This window comes from Argentina silus (genome assembly GCF_951799395.1).
Source record: "Argentina silus genome assembly, chromosome: 11".
Taxonomy (NCBI): Eukaryota; Metazoa; Chordata; class Actinopteri; order Argentiniformes; family Argentinidae; genus Argentina; species Argentina silus.
The window spans coordinates 11,102,215-11,116,159 of record NC_139665.1 but is presented as its reverse complement, the minus strand read 5'-3'; the positions used below and the strand labels follow the sequence as shown (position 1 = coordinate 11,116,159).

Here is a 13,945-nt window from a genome sequence, read left to right as displayed (position 1 = left end):
ATGCATGCACGCACACACACAAACACACACACACACACACACACACACACACACACACACACACACACACTTGCAACCTTGACCTTATGTTCATCTTCTCCCCTAGTCCTTCAGCACCAAGTGCTACTACCTAGCTGAGAGCATGCATAGCTTTCTTAGGTTGCTATTGTATAGGTCTTATTGTTGCTACATGCCCACACACACCTTTCACACAAATGAATCAGACTCCCCAGGAATACAGAAGGGGAATCCAGTTGGGCCTTGAGAAAGGAATGAGAATGAATGATTTAAAAAAATAAAAAAAAATAAAAAAGACTTTCAAATGGGATGTTATTGAAATGGGCCACCATGAGACTTGGTATAAATAAAAGCATTTACACCTGGTTTGCACCTGGGTTTTCTCTATAGAGAACAGAAAAGAAACAAGGAATGTATTGATTTATCTAACCTTCTTCTTATTCGTTTGAATGTATTTTTGCAGTTTCACCCTCAATGTTCACCTTGTGTAAATGTTTAGTAAAAGTGGCCCTTTTTGTTGTTGTTGTTGTTGTTGTTGTTGTTGTTGTTGTTGTTGTTGTTCTTCTTCTTCTTCTTCTTCTTCTTCTTCTTCTTCTTCTTCTTCTTCTTCTCTGTTCTCTATTCTCTGTTCTCTGTTCTTGTTAAGAGCAAGTCATTCATTTGTTTTGGCCATTGTATGACAGTCGGGTTATTAACCAAACCCTAATCCAATCTAACGGAGCAGTCAGTGGCCTACTGTCATCATCATCATCATCATCATCATCTCACTCTGCTTCTTATCGTAGATGATTCTTGAAAACCACAGGCTCATTGCCATGCAAAGGACTATTGTGTCAGTTGGGATATGGTCCAGAGGCAGCTTCAATGCTCAGATAACTCCTCCTGACAATTTAAACATATTATTTCTATGATAGTCTATCTTTGTCATCGTAGTTACAATGGTGTATCGTTTTCATTATTTTCCATTCACATTCATGTCTTTGAAAAAACTGAAGAGAACCATGGATGCGTAATTGAGACAAATATTAATATGGTTAATCAGTTATGCAGTGACTGATGCTAATGCTAAAGTTTAAATGGATTTCCTCCCCCAGGGGAAAATAAATAACAAAAAAACAGCAACATCCATAACATTACAGAATTCTGTGAGTAGAAAAAACACCACAATGAGATAGAGAAAACTATAACAGATTTAGTTTCAAAGCAACAGATACAGCCATCTGTATTTATTTAATGCATTTGTGATGCAACTTGAGATGTGCCATGCATCATAACTGTTTTTTGGCAGTGAGTCTGGTGATGTAACCTAAGTTGTCATAAGCTATCATTGAATGTCAAGTTATATTTACATGGTTGACTTGTAATGCTGGAAAGGTTATGCTGCTGGGGCAATGTCAAAACACCACAGCAAAAAATAAATTAAAATTTTCTAGTGTTGAAACTGTAAATTCAAATGAAATCTTACTTTGTTTGTTTTTTGTCTAAGGTACCCATCTCAGTTCAGTTGGCAACAACACATCATCTTTGGACAGGAAATGAGTGAGCTTGAAGCCATTTGGGAAATAGGAAGCTTAGCCACAGTGATTATCATGCACCATTATCTAGTGTGTTTCAGCTGTCTGACAGCTCTGTAATTATGTCCTTTGGCTTCCCTGAGCTCATTTCCAAACCTGTCCAACAATTAGTCATTATCGTCCTCCTTGTCTCAGCATGGGAACACACTTTTCCTGTGTGTGTGTGTGTGTGTGTGTGTGTGTGTGTGTGTGTGTGTGTGTGTGTGTGTGTGTCTGTCTGTCTGTCTGTCTGTCTGTCTGTCTGTCTGTCTGTCTGTCTGTCTGTCTGTCTGTCAAAGAGAAAGAGAGCGGAGACATTTGGTAAACACTGGAGTAGATGCCTATAGAACACAAGTGCAAAGGTCTCAAGTACAAATGGGCCCTTGTGAACCAATGCATCCAATCCAATTAAACTAAATTTACATCCTCCTGCACAGTCTTTTACTGAAAGCCCCTTTCAAAATTCACAGAGCAGGACTGTTCACTTATGTTGTCTCTTTAGGAAGAGGAATAGTATGGGGGCGTGATAGTATGTAACACACCGGGATTGGCCCATTATGGTCTGATGGGGTCATCCTCTCTGCCGTCAGGGAGCAGATGGGGAGATCAGAGGTCAGGTGACCCCCTCGGCTGCTCGAGGGCTCTTGGCTGTCTTTCGCCCACATCCTCCTGTGTCATCAGGTTGTTTTCTAAAGCCTATTCCCGGTAGAAGCTGCTCTGTTGCCACCCCGCCTCCCCTCCAGTATGACCCTGGTAATCTGGGGCTTTTTGGAGAGCCTGCGGGCCCTCGCACGGCCAGTCCCCGGCCCCCTCGGAGAGTGATGGGCAGAGCACAGCGGAGACAGAGGAAGAGACTCACCTCTGCCAGAATCTCATTACGCACCCCGCCGACTCCCAGCATGCACTTTTCTATCCGCACTCAGCTCTTTAGCCCTCGTTCTGCTGAGCATGACACCTCCTCATCCCTCCGTCTCTCCCCCTTCGTCTCTTTCTCATTCCGTCTCTCTTTTTTATGCATTAATTATTACCAACAGTTGGAATTGGGTGACATATGACTCCCCGACTGGGGCTAATCCCATTTTTCTGTTCTCACACGCACTTCCATCAAATGAGAAATGTGAAATATCACTGAGTTCACCTTTAACTCTAAATCTATATACCACCCCCAAATCTATATACACTTGGCATCTATGATGATTCAGAATGTGCTGTACTGTAGCTTTGCTGTTGATGATACAGTATCCCATGAAGAATATACAATGAACTTTCTGATGATCCATCGTATAATATGCACATGAATATTGAACGGCTGGGAATCGATTTTGATTACCAAACACATGTAAATTCCAAATATCACAAGGAGACACTGGGTTTGTGGCAGAGAACTTCTTTCTGCTGTGTTGCGTAAAGCCTCTCTCTGGTCCTGGCTCTTTGGTAAACAAGAAGTGCAGGTTCAGATCTATTTCTCATCATGACTTCCCTCTGATTCCTTGTCAAGTGTTTATTGTTTCCAAGTGATTGGGCCCCAGAAAGTTCGTAGGGGCGGATGAGATAGTGTGTGTGTGTGCGTGTGTGCGTGTGTGTGTGTGTGTGTGTGTGTGTGTGTGTGTGTGTGTGTGTGTGTGTATGTGTACCAGGTGAGGCTGGTGGAGGCAGAAATTGGAGGACAGGCTTATTATATTGCATGGAATGGAATGAGGAATGGTATGAAACACGTGTACCATTCCTCTTTTCATTCCATGCATTACAATGAGCCTGTCCTCCGATTTCTACCTCCACCAGCCTCCACTGGTGTGTACTTGCTTGTGTGTGTGAGCAGGGTCCATCTCTACATCTAGAACTCATTTCTATGCAAATGATCCAACCTCCTTTAGAGAGGCTGGCATATTCTACCATTAGGCTGGGTGCTGGCTTGAGCAGGAGTCGTGTTCAGTTCCAGTGTAAACTTACGCTATGGTTCAATAAACAAGAGGTCTTCAACTCGTCCTCAAACTATTCACATGCTTGTGGCCTCTACACTTGGATAACAAATTACAGACACTCTCTTCCTCGTCATTAAAAAACACAAGTATTCTATCATGCCAACCAAGATATTGTTTTCTTTCAATAGTACACACTTGTTGCTGTCCTAAAGATGATGTGCATGTCATTTGCCTGTACCAGAACAAGATCGTCCCAAAATGCTGGTCCCACAGCATTTCTTGCACACCCCTCTTTACTTCCTGTGAACCTCTCACAATCTCCACAATAAAACAGAAAAATTTGAATGGTTAACTGTGTTTTTTAAAGACCTGTGACGTTGAATTCAGTGGCAGTTTATTGTTTACCGGTTAGCCAGCTAGCATTTTGTTGTTGCGGAGCCAACTGCCTTTTAATGATTGTGCAGCTGTTGGACAACAATGACCAATACATATGTTAGTAACGACATCACAGGCATACTAGAAAGTCATGGTTTATATTCTCTATGGCTAATCTTTTGGAATAGTTATTTAGCTACCTAGCTTGCTGTCTTTGATCACAATGGTTTGGTGCATTGTGCCAGGATGCAGGGAATATAAAAAAGCACAAAAACGGGTTCCCCTGTAATGCATAATCTGTGACTAAGATTATATATATATATATTTACATTTGGATGTTGTAAATGAGCTAATAACGACAGTGATCGCCTAACAAAAACCTAATTGACAAATGGGACATGCAAGCGGAATGATTGAGATTCAACTAATCCAAAAGGCTAAACAATTCAGCCATTCCTTCAAATTGCTGTGGTCACCCATTCTGAACCCACTATCCAATATTATCCCATAAAATGCATGTGCAATATCTTAGAATCTAGCACTGCAGTGAAAGTGTGGATGACGTTGCTCTTGTTTTCGTTCGAGCTCTGCTCTCCCTGAGTTATAGAGGTGCAGACTTTGGCAGACAGTCCTCCACTCAGAGTCAGAGAGTCACAAAGGTTAAGGCACATAGACACTTTTCCCAAATTTGCAGTTGTTCCCCTTTAAGTATACTTTTTTCTTCTTGAGGTACTGAGTGCTTGGTTTTCAAATCTGCTAAATGTCACGAGTTGATGGCTAAATTGGCACAGTCAGCTAAGCGGCAGGGGCCAGGAAATGTAGCGGAGAAAATGGCAATTGGTATCAAAAACGCAAGGCACTCATCTGTGCTGACAACATCCGCAGTAGGCATCAGGGGCTAATGCCCCCCTGCCTACCATCCGGCCTGACGCGGACTTGTGAAGTGTCCGTCCTCCTACGGTGAACCTTTCATTCCTATCGTCTGAGACCCAATTGGCCTCATTCACAAGCTGGGTAAGCAGGCAGAATTGAACAAAGTTAAGTGGGATATTTATGTGATTACATGTTAGTCCTCTGACAATGTGAAAGTCTGTGGGGAGCAATCCCTTTAGGCCATTATTAACAACACACAGAATAACCAGGGAGAAGATGGACATGGGTTTCAATGGGAAATATGCAAATGGCGGGTACAGGAAATATACTTTGCTGCTTTGTTAAGATGTTGCTTTTGTAGCACACGTGTATCAGCTAGGCAGTGTTGGCTTGAAGTGTATGCTTACACTTGCTTTGTCCACTAGTGATTTTTCTTACCATGGTCTACTCACTCCATGGGAGCACACATTCTCAGTGACCCACAGGTTGAATAAGAATCATGAATAAATCACTAGAGTATAGTGAATGATTTAATCCAATAACACCCTTGGAGCTTTTCTAGAAGCTTCTCTAGTCATGCCCGGTGCTTGCACCTCTAGTTTGCTTCTCCTCTACGTTTATTGCTTATCTTTGGGTTTTGGGTGTGTGACTGTGAACTCTTGCTACGATCAAAAGGGAGGAAGATACTTACAGTATGCATTTGTCAGAACATCTCATTTTCTCACTCCTCTCTCGGTACAGCATGTGAGTGAAAATGGGTGTCCAGTGTTGACTTTGTGGACGAGGGAAAGAGGCATTGTGGGAACAGCTGAGAGTGCGTTGACAGTAACTCCCTCAGGCATGATTCCACGAGTGTCTCCCTGACCCAGAACCACCCACCGACAAAGTGGTCTCATTTCAATTCTAATGTGCCGTTATGGGCATTTTAAAGCATTTCTCCATTTATTATGAGTCAGCTTACCTCAGAGGCGGTGGTTAATCCTGTTGCTCCCTGCAGAGCTGAAGCACAGAGAGAGGTCACAGAGATAGTGTTTAAATAGACTCTGCTTTCCCCATTATTCAAAATGGGTGTCCATGGGGGCTGTGGGATTGTCAGCTTCTCCATTTGTGTTTCTTTTTTGCATGTGTAGCAAGGTGGACTAATCTTAGAATAATGTAACCTATTGTACTATGCCATTTTGGATAACGCGAGGTCTACGAATGAATCAAAACACTTTCTTTTCAGTATAGTACACACTATCGCATACAACGCCAGTCTTGACACTAGTCAGTGTGAGAAAAGTGAACTAGGTGGCTTCTTTCCACGCTGTCTCAGTTCCAAGGACATGATTAGTGGTCTCCTTTCAAAGGGCTTCAGCGCAGAACTTTACATTTGATACTGTATTTAGTTTCCCATGGAGGATTAGGGAACTATTTGTGATCCGGTTATCCTACATACCCTCTAAGAAGAAGAGATCACATGAGGGTCAGGAATGGCAGCAGCTGCTTGACTGATACACTCTTGTCTGGACTCTAGATTGTGCTTAAAAAAACCAGTCATCCACGGCACCTGTCAGAATTACACTCCCCTTGTAGCAATTCAGAGGACAGGGGTATAACCTTAGAACGATATGAGCTAATGACACAGGGTGGAACTGCATACAAAGTAGTATATGCCGAGCCCGTAGCTATCAAACCTCTCTGAATTACTCATAGGAATCATGCTGAAAGGGTTAGTACGGCAGTTATGACAAAAAAAAAACTCAGCTCAGGGTAGCTAGTGGGAGTGCGTTATCAATATTCTTACGCACACTCTCTGAGGAGTAGGACCAACTCTAATCAATGAGTTTCTTGTTGATTATATGGCATATTTCAAGCCGCAAAGGACATTTTGATGACATTCATTAGTTTGCTCCCATATATCGGGTTTGCTCATTGAATATCCAATACAATCATAGTGACACTCTAAATGTAAATAATAAGTTTATTTTGGTATAGGCCTCATCGTAGTATCATAATAAAATAGTAGGCTACCACAACACATATCGTGTTTTATCACTACTACGGTTAAGGGGTTACACCGATATGCATGAAGGCAGATTGTTTGCGATGAAAAACTTCGATTGATGTGTGGTGCTGTAATTAATTAATGTTGGAGTTATTGCGCTGTTAATGGTTGTCTGTGATAGACCCAAACCGTCGCTATTGTACTGCTGCATTTCCCTGTTGCCAAAAAGCGCGAGGATTATTTTAATTTCTCCAGAGAGCGCAAAAGACCTTCCTGTAGATGGGTTTGTGACAGAAATTATGCTATCCCTATTCAACCGGTATCTTTAAAGGAGCTAAGCATTGTCAAATGTTTGTAAAACATCCTGCTGTTTCCTACACCGAGAGGCTTGATAACTACCATCCCAGGGCTACATTCTCCGTGTTGTATGTACGGCTTTTGTCAGGGCCTTCCCGTGTATCAGGAATTTATGGCAACCAAGGCAAGGAAAAAGGTGTTGATAGAGACCATATGGAGATTTCACTCGGGATCAACAACACAAAGGTGGTGTGTCTCTTGGTGGTAAAGCCACAAGTGTGTGCAGAGTGTGAAGCAACACTGACCTCTAGAGGTTTTATAACTTGTTGTCACAAGTGACCACCACTCTCTTCATAGGAAGTCAGGGGTAGAATATGGATGACAGACTATATAATTATAATGCTTCCTTATCCACAAGTTTAGATCATAGTGGTTGAGAAATGCCAACAGAAGTTTAGAACCCATCTCTAATAATGTGTCTAATGACCATGACTAAAGACTAAATTGTGACAAACTGGCTTTGACAACAAACTCTGTATTGTTGTGTTAACAATGAAAATGAAAATGAACTAACAAGGAATACAAGCTGCATGTGTTGATGACAGTAACACCACTTAATTCGCTGGCACTGATTCTTACATCAGGCACATTATTTAAAGTGGCTATCAAACATCGATTCAAACCACAACAGAGCAGTCTTCCCACCACTTGGGGCTGGAGAAAGCTTTAGATGCAAGGCTGACCAAAGAGTAAAGCAAGATTAGATTTTGGGTTCTGATAGGGTGAGACCATTGAACTAAGCTCATGGCATTTACCAGTTATATTCTTCAAGAATCAATGGCCATTGATCACTGATTTACAGTAATGGTCCAAAAATGGATGTACCAATCCCAGATTTCCTCTTTAAACTAAACTTAAACTATCTAAACCTAAACTAAACAAACCTGGAGACTGACACAATACTGTAGTAAAAAATAGTACAGTGCCACATAATAGAAACCACACAGAAATACCAAACATGTTGGCATTGCATCTCAAGGTCAAATTAGCATAATACATATTGTGTCACTTCTTAACCTTGAATGCAATGTGAAAAGTGGCCACACTATAAGTAAGTATGTAGCAAATAAAACAGAAGCTATTCTAAATACAAAAGTTGACATCAGTTGAATCCCTGCCAATTGATGCTTGTCCAAATAAACAATGTTATTGTTGACTTCATACTGTAAGTCTGACTATTTCTTAGAAAATGCACCACATATAACACATCTGTTTGGAATTAGTGCTGTCAGTCAATGAAAATAGTTGATTAATTGAGTCATTGTTTCCTATTTGTTTAATTATTATTATTATTACTGGTTTTCCAGCAGGTTACTAAGAGAGATGTTTAAAATGGGCATCCAATGTTCAAAATGGGCTTCTTTGCTTTTATTCAGATGAAAACTGGTTTGGCAATGGCACATTGTTTAAATTAGCCATACAGAGTTTGCTACAATTCCAATTTCATCCTCCAGAAAAGACAGAACAAATATTACAGCAAATAATATGGCTAAATTCCAATATACTGATAGTGAAAAAGCCAATTTTCTTTTTATTAATTACATTGTGAACAAGGACAATAAAATCATGTCACACAAGCAGCTAACAAAAGTGTATGGAGGTGAATTCTCAATACAAATGTATAACCAATCGAAGCTTTGGCACAGAAATGGAAGTAAATACTTAAAAGAGAAGGGAATTAGTCTGTCTGCCACACATTAAAAACAAATGGCTTAAAATGGTTAATATATGGTTAATATAAACTGTGTACCAGTTTCACTTAAGGTCAAAAGGTTTGACAACTATGCCATATACAATTCAAGATAGTTGGGAACAGATTCTTGATATCCCAATACCATGGCATCGGGTTTATGATTTAATATACAAAACAACAATTGACAGAGCAATCCATTCTTTTCAATTTAAACCCTTATATACAATTCTGGCTACAAAAAGAATGGTCAATATCTGGGCCATTGACCAGTCAGCCTTGTGTAGATTCTGCCATGAGGAAACAAAATCAATATAACTATTTTGGTACTGTCCATCGTTGACTCACTTTTGGATTCAGGTCCAGGAATGGTTGTTAGGGCATATCAGTATGCAGATATACTTGTAAACTATATTGTTGGGGGATCCGAGGTACCAGGCCGACTTATTGGGAAATATGATTCTATTCTTAGATAAAATATTTATTTTTATGGAAATTTAATTTTACATTTTCATGATTACTTTTTTAATTGAATCGGTATACTATTTAGCAGATCCACAGGCAGAGAGTTTTGGTAAACAAAATATAATTTGTATTGCTTGTCGATTTCACATGTAAACTTTGGAGGAAGAAAAACTGTACAGGTTCTGTCATGATGTTCTCTGTCCTGGCATTGGCTCCTGTGGTAACAGTGAACGCCTACTTTGCTACTTGTGCAAGTACTTCATCGCTTGTCTTTGACTGGCATTTTTGTACACAAATAGAAATACGCTGCTGAAATATTTTCTTCCAATCAAAGCAACGTATAACAAAACAACCAGAGTTAAAAATAGAATGTGGCTTTGCATGTTTTACAAATAGAATATATGTTTAGCATGATATATTAAGATTAAAGAAACAACAGCTTTCGATTGGACTGGAATAATAAATACATGGATTGGACGGATTAAACAATTAGCTGGGTGAGTAAAGGCTACTATGGTTACTTTCGTCCTCACACGTAGCACGATTTACAGTACTGTGCCACAGCAAGTAGAACTGGGCAGTGGTGCTTATTTCCATGTCGGACAGGACATCTCACTGACCTATTCTGAAAACATAATTGCATGGTTTCAAGTTTCACAAATCCATAATGCTCAATAGAGACACAGCTACTGAAATAGCATAACGTCATATTTGTGGCAGACTGCACTGCCTAACACTAGATTAAGAACAGTAGACCAGACACTATAATAACTAGCTAGATGCAACGCTATATGTACAGTTATGTATTAGACTTGTTATAAATAGCAGTCTTTACATACTGTTATAACAGTATTTACGTGATCGCTTGTAACTGCCTATCACCTAGATGAGTCTCGCATCTTTATTCATTATGTGGAGCCTGTAATACGAACTGAATGTCCAGTCAGAGGAGTAACTTTTAAGGTAAGTATTGTGTTGAACGTCTCAGGAATGTCCATATGTTAACTGACAGTAAACAAGCAACCTACGTTGGACGTTACTGCTTTACAACATGAAGTAACACTGTCATGCATACTATCTCCCCTTTTTATTTATCTTCCTTTTCCTTTTACACCTTCTACAACATAGTGTAAACAACCATGCTTCTGTATAGCAAAAAGCAGGAACAATGCTACTGTACAACAATAAAGCAATAAAGCAACAAACAATAAAGCAACTTCAGATTCAGATTGAAGACCCATCTCTTCAGGCTTAACGGTCCCTCCTAAAGACCTCTCCACCCCCACTAGCCCCCTGTACAAGTTTCTCTCCTGTTAATTAAAAAAAGCATCGATTACTTTATCTCATGATGACTGATGGATAGATGATTCACTTACTTAAACAAATGTATTTGTTGTATGTCGCTTTGGATAAAGGCATCTGCTAAATGCCATAAATGTAAATGTAAATGTAAAATGTAACTTCACACTCACACTCAAATTTATTTTATCACCCAAAGTCCAATGACCTATAGCAGAGATGTTATATACTAGAGATACGCCACTCCCTTAATTGTCCCCTACGATGAAATCGGGGACGGGGACTACTGTATGGATCGGTTTCTGTCCGTTCGTATGTCACACACTATCTCTGTCACCACTGGGACAATTTTGTCGACTCTTGTGGTCTGTCACAAACTTGAAGCCCTCCAGGTGGTACAGATACTGTATTTCTCAAACATCTTCACATGCCCAGACACTCAGCAGAGACTCTTTTTCTATATATGGTTTCTGGGAGCTGTGTTTGCCTGAGGACACACTTCTCTCTGTTCAGATCAACTTTAGTCCAGTTGACTCAATCTCCAGCGCTGACCCTCTTCAGTCGAGCGCCATTTCATGTTATCCATGAAAATGGCGATTTCCTCGCGGCCGTGCAATGTGTTTGTCAATTTCCTCTGGAAGACTTCCAGAGCGCTCATGATTCCAAATGGCAGACGGCAGAAACAGTACCTGGCAAAAGGTGTAGCCTCATGAATATTGTCATTCTTACTGCTGTCACTGGGAAGGGGTATTTACCAGAACCCGCTTGCCGCTTCCAATAATGAGTATACTGTGGCTCCGTTCAGCTTTGCAAGGATCTCCTCAGAAGTGGGTAGGGTGAACTCACTGCTTCATTAAGATGTTGTGCATACTATGACATTTAGAACTTGTCTTTTCAGTAACTAGGTCTGAGATGGAGGGAGGGTGTGCTCACGAGGAGAAGCAGTGTGAAGCCACTGGAGCGTCACTGTGTCCTGGTGATGCAGAGGAGCAAGAGGCCATGCTGTGGTCCTTCCAGGAGGCCATGGAGAGGCAGACCCTGCAGATCGGAGCATCTGCGTGTGGGGCCACGGCTGTCGTCGATGTGCTGCAGGCTCTCGGCATCGCCGTGGCGCCCGAGACTGCTGACCGGTGTGTGCAAACGCGTCTGAGGAGGAACGAAGCCCCGCTGCCAGACTACCTGTTCTCCCGGAGTGTGGCTGGTACTGTCTTGTCTCCACCATCTGCCTAACGACAGTACACTCTGCTCTGATAGTGGTAGCCTGCTGACAGCAATAGCACATTAAACCTCTCACAATAATCACCTCCCTCCAGGCCTGACTGTAACCTCCCACTTTTAGCCTAACAACCACCCACAACACAACAGCTGCCTAACCCTGACCACAACTAACCATCCTAAGTAGCCTACTCCTTCCCTTTACTATTGTTAGCCTATCATTCTACATATACCATAGACATATATTCTACATACCACATTGCACAGTCCCTCATCCTTGACCATCAAAACCCTCAACTGTGTGTGTGTGTGTGTGTGTGTGTGTGTGTGTGTGTGTGTGTGTGTGTGTGTGTGTGTGTGTGTGTGTGTCTTGACATCTGTTCTACTGATGCATATAGACTGTTCAAACTCTGTTTCTGGCTGTTTCTTTCTCCCAGGTGCTACACACACACAGCTAATAGCAGGAGCAGAGCAGTCCAGTGGTGGACGGGTGCTAGGACGGTTCTTTCCCCTCTACCCTCGCCGGCGGGTGGAGCTGGTACCTTGGCTGGCAAGGTGGATCCGGAAGGGAGCAGTGCCTGTGGCCACCATGAACATGCAGCTGGTAGTGCCTGAGGGAGACGAGGTGCCCGATGCTTGGCACCACCAGCTCATATTTGGGGTGGGACCCAACTTCATCTACATGACCAACCCTCTAGATATTGGTGAGTCTGTGTGTGTCTGTGTCTGTGTCTGTGGTGTGTGTGTGTGTGTGTGTAACTCTTGTCTAAAGGTGTGGGTTGTGTCTTAGTGTGGCTTCTGTGTGACCATGTCATGTAGCTTTAATTGATTTAACGGTTTTTTTTGTTGAAGTAGTAGCCTGTGTTTCACCTGATGCATTCTGTGCCCCAGTGGTTGAAGGGGAGGTACATCAACGGCTCTGCAGCGAATCAGTGTTGCTTATTCGTCGGGAGGATGTGCTGCAGAGACTGAAATCAGACGCCCCTCTGTCTGCCCTATCAGATGGCCAGTCTGATTCACGGTGGAGAGTACTGGATGTGGAGGGTGAGCTCTCTCTCCCTTTCTACCTTTCTTTCAGTCTCTCTCTCTCTCTATCTCTATCTCTCTCTACTCCCCCCTCTATCTCATGATAGCATTATAGTTTAGTCTAGAAAATGCCAATGAGCACTTGAGTTCTTATTTGTGTGTTGTCCCGTTTCGCCTTGTAGGCCAAGTGAGGCAGATGATCCGTGAGGAAGACTATGAGGATGAAGACCGTCCCAGGATGACACACATAGTGATACCTGCAGCATACAGTTCAGGGGTCACGCTCTTTGCTCTCAGAGACTCAGAACTAGGGCAGGAACTTCTTCACTCCCCTGAACTCCCTTTGTTGTGACTGGACACTCATTACCCTGGCCTGCTGTGATTTAGACACAACCCTCCATGTTTGTGGCAGGACCTGAAACAGTAGGATATCCAAATTCTAATCTCATATGATTGGACACTTTGCTGATCTGCTGTGACTTTGAATGGCTTGCACATTGAAATGGTGCACTTTTAGAAAGACGGCATCCAGCAGGACAATCAAATGGAATGTGCTTCTCTGAGCCTGTGCCATATGCTAGGAAAGTCATATGGCCTTGTTGTATGTAGCATGATGTCTTTGCAATGTTGTACTGTATGGGAGTATACAATGTGTGTGCTCATGGTGGGCGCTTATAATGTATACTACACAATGACTGCCATTTTTGGTTTTAGAGGGTGGTCCCCAAAGTGGAGAATGATGTTAGTAGAAGGTATTATGAACCTTATGAATGTTATGTTTATGTAGGTGTGTTTTTCCCTCCCTGTGTTATGTTCTCTCTCTCTACATAAAAAAAAGAAAACGTGTATCATTACAGTCAGTGGTCTATTTGCGTAAAAACTACAACTCCCATGATTCCATGCGTCTATTGACGTTCTAAATAAGCACATTATTTACCTTACAATAGTTACCAGAAACACTTTTCCTCATCAAATGGGTCTGTAGGCTACAGTTATGTACTGTGAGCTTTGTGGATAGGTGAATTGAAGGGGTTGGTTTATTGCCGCCCTTTGCTTAGTCTTTCAGGCTGGCCATTCTGCATGTGTCTATCATATTGGGTCCACGTGGGTTGAGAGTTGATACTCTTGGTGCAGCCTGCCCCTTGTGAACAAACACCCTCAGTCT

The 13,945-nt window shown here is 41.9% G+C and overlaps 1 protein-coding gene across 2 annotated transcripts; it reads left to right on the top strand.

Annotated features, from left to right (window-relative positions):
• Positions 1 to 9,603: 9,603 nt before the first annotated feature.
• LOC310811898 (uncharacterized protein) lies at positions 9,604 to 13,578 on the top strand. 2 transcript variants are annotated; one of them, XM_083680240.1, is made up of 5 exons: positions 9,604 to 9,737; positions 11,438 to 11,740; positions 12,192 to 12,458; positions 12,646 to 12,798; positions 12,963 to 13,578. In XM_083680240.1, exons 2-5 carry the CDS (start codon positions 11,452 to 11,454, stop codon positions 13,130 to 13,132), a joined length of 879 nt encoding a protein of 292 aa, XP_083536366.1. In that variant the 5' UTR covers positions 9,604 to 9,737; positions 11,438 to 11,451; the 3' UTR covers positions 13,133 to 13,578. The 2 variants fall into 2 exon arrangements, with proteins under 2 accessions (XP_083536366.1, XP_083536367.1); XM_083680241.1 differs by having other exon boundaries at positions 9,677 to 9,737; positions 11,445 to 11,740.
• The last annotated feature ends 367 nt before the right edge of the window (positions 13,579 to 13,945 follow it).

Excerpts from the sequence above, each read along its gene's own strand:
- LOC310811898 (XM_083680240.1), top strand. The coding sequence starts at position 11,452 with ATGGAGGGAGGGTGTGCTCACGAGGAGAAGCAGTGTGAAGCCACTGGA. Across the intron at positions 12,459-12,645 it reads GACCAACCCTCTAGATATTG|TGGTTGAAGGGGAGGTACAT; the intron begins GTGAGTCTGTGT and ends TCTGTGCCCCAG. Across the intron at positions 12,799-12,962 it reads GAGAGTACTGGATGTGGAGG|GCCAAGTGAGGCAGATGATC; the intron begins GTGAGCTCTCTC and ends TTCGCCTTGTAG.